The sequence below is a fragment of the Balaenoptera acutorostrata genome, chromosome 21, assembly GCF_949987535.1.
Source record: "Balaenoptera acutorostrata chromosome 21, mBalAcu1.1, whole genome shotgun sequence".
Taxonomy (NCBI): Eukaryota; Metazoa; Chordata; class Mammalia; order Artiodactyla; family Balaenopteridae; genus Balaenoptera; species Balaenoptera acutorostrata.
The window spans coordinates 42,501-45,000 of NC_080084.1; the positions used below are offsets into that span (position 1 = coordinate 42,501).

The window sequence follows — 2,500 nt, forward strand, 5'->3', positions numbered from 1 at the left end:
GCGACTGTCCCGGTGGCGCCCAGGCGTGGGCGCCTCCTGCTGTCGCTTGATGTCGCTTGAGATTGGGCGTGCAGGTCTGTGAGGGTGTGACCGTCGCCGCGCTCTCGAGCCGGCTTGAGGGACCGCCTGGCCTGGTCGACCAGCATCCGCCCGCGCCCCTCCGGCCGCGGGGACCGACCCGGCCATCCGACGCCACCTGGGCCGGGCCGCCGCGGTGGGAAGGGAAGGGAGAGGGTCTTTCGCGCCCTCCGGAGCGCCTGTGGATGGGCGGTCGGGGCTTCTCCTGGCTCACCCTTTGGAGCGTTCGTTCCCCGACCCCCCTCCCCACCCCCTCCCTCCCCGGGTCCCCACAGCGCCCCGCTCCGGAGGTGGGGACCGGCCCGGGCCCGTGCGTTTAGGCCGGTGGAGGGCGCGACGGGCTCGGTGGCGGGCGCGCGTGGGTCCCGGTGGTCGGATTCATTCTGACCGATGTTTTTCCGAGTCGGACTCCAGAGGTGGGGACCGGACCGGCCTGGGCCGCGAGGGGTGACCCGGAGAGACCGGCACGGGCCAACACGGGTGCGGTCCCTCGTGGGCTCTGGTCGCCTGGGAGGCGCCTCCCTGGGAAAATGTTTTCAAGTCCCCCTGGGTCCGGGGACGTGGACGGACCGGGCCCTGCTCGCGCGGGTGGCCGGGGAGGGCGCACCCGGCCCTTCAGCGTGCCCACGTGGGTCCCGGTCGGCGGACGCGACTTTTTCTCACCCTGCCCCGCCCCCTCCTCCACCGCGAGTTCCGGCCGGGGGCTGGGGACCGGCCCGAGCCGTACTGGGTGGCCCGGATAGGGCGGCCTGGGCCCGGGCGCGGTCCCTCGTGGGGCCCGCTCGTCGGAGGCGGCCGAGTGGGATATTTCTTTGTCTCTAACCAAGTCCTCGCCCGGAGACTCGGAGGGACCGGTACCTGCCCGCGCGGGCGAACCGGGGAGGGCGACCCCGGCCCGCTCGCTGCCTCTCCCACGTTTTCCCGCCCCTCCCGCCCCGCCCCCACTTTGCCAGCACGCTCCTCGAGTCGACCAGATGGCCCCGAGAGCTCCGGGACTGGTGTGGATGGGGAAGTGTTGGGGACAGGTGGCGGGACCGAGGTCCTGGGGACCCCCCCTGCGATTCGTGGATGGGCCCCGCTGCCGGGCGTCGTGATTTTTTTCGCCCGAAATGGGCCTTTTTTGCCACCAGGTAGGTGCTGACACGGTCTTCCCTGGCGTCTGTCGCTGAGGACTTTGGGACTCCGGACGCATGCAGGGCTCTGGGCTTGGGACTGCCGCCTGGCACCCGAACCGGCCCTTGCTGCTTGAGCCGCCCGCCTGGGCCTGCGCGCCGGCTCTCGTGTGTGCGCCTGGCTGACCCGGCCCGCGGCGCCGCCTCCGGTCTCTGGCTCACCTGAGGGCGGCGGGGCGAGGTGGCGCGTGGGTCTTCTACCCCGTGTGACTCCCACCCCCCCGCCGCAGGCACCCGGTGGTGGCTGAGACGACCCCACCCCGCAGGCTCCGTGCCACGTGTCAGGCGTTCTCCTCGCGGGGTCGTCGGCCACTGTTGCCTGAGAGAAAGAAAAGGAGGTGGTGGGAGGGGGGGCTGCCGGTGAGGCTGAAGCAGGCTCCTCGGATGATGGTCCTCACCGTGCCCCTCCCCTTCGGGGCTTTCTGGCCCCTGGCTCGCTGGATTGACTGATCGATGTGGTGATGTTGCGCTCTCCTGGGCCGGACCTAAGTCGCGCCAGACGAGGGACGGACGTTCCTGGCGAACGGGACCGCTCTTCTCGTTCTGTCCGCGGGCCCCTCGCCTCTCTTTTCATGCCCTCCTGGCCTGTCGAGGGGTGTGTGGAAGGCAGGGGTGGTGGTCTCCGGCCCTGACCCTCGGTCTCCCGCCCCCTGCCTCACGGCGCGGGCGGGTCCGTGGTCCTCGGACACAGCAGACACTCTCGCTTCGCCTCCTTGGCGTGTGCCTCGCGAGCGGTCCTCCCCGCGTCGGTGGGGGGGGCCGTCCCGCCGCTGCGCTGCGCGCCCCTGCTGGCGCGTGAGCGTGCCTTGCTTGGCCGTCGGTGGTGCCCCTGGAGCGCTCCAGGTTGTCCCTCAGGTGCCTGAGGCCGAGCGGTGGTGTCGTTCCCTTTTCCCAGCGTGCTCCTCGGGTCCCCACCACGGTGGTGTGTCCCCTGAGTGGCTCTCTTGAGGGGGGTCGAGACGGTAAGGGAGGCGTGCCTCTGTTTCCCCCCCCTTGGTGGGGGGCCGGGTGCCGCCTCGTCGCGGTCGTCCTCCCATGGCTGTGCTGTGGGGGGGATCGTGTTGGGCCTGGGGGCGGCTGAGGTTGTGCCCCCGGCTGTGGCCGCGAGCGCTCCTGTGGGCCGTGTGCTTACCCGTACCGCAGACCCCCCCCACCACCCCGCCCATTCGTGGACTGGGCGGTTTGTGGAGCGCCTCCGTGGGCCCAAGGGGGAGACGATGGGTGGGGGATGATGCACCCTCGGTGAGAAA

The 2,500-nt window shown here is 71.6% G+C and overlaps 1 protein-coding gene across 1 annotated transcript in view; it reads right to left on the minus strand.

Moving 5' to 3' along the window:
- LOC130706154 (collagen alpha-1(I) chain-like) overlaps window positions 1-2,500 on the minus strand; it is a 4,837-nt gene that overhangs the window by 280 nt on the left and 2,057 nt on the right. The window contains exons 3-5 of the mRNA XM_057537485.1: window positions 1,413-1,569; window positions 649-936; window positions 1-511 (exon numbers count right to left, since the gene is read on the minus strand). The exon at window positions 1-511 is cut by the window's left edge and continues 280 nt beyond it. Of these exons, the coding sequence (XP_057393468.1) occupies window positions 1-511; window positions 649-936; window positions 1,413-1,569 (956 nt within the window). The remainder of the gene's footprint in view (window positions 512-648; window positions 937-1,412; window positions 1,570-2,500) is intronic.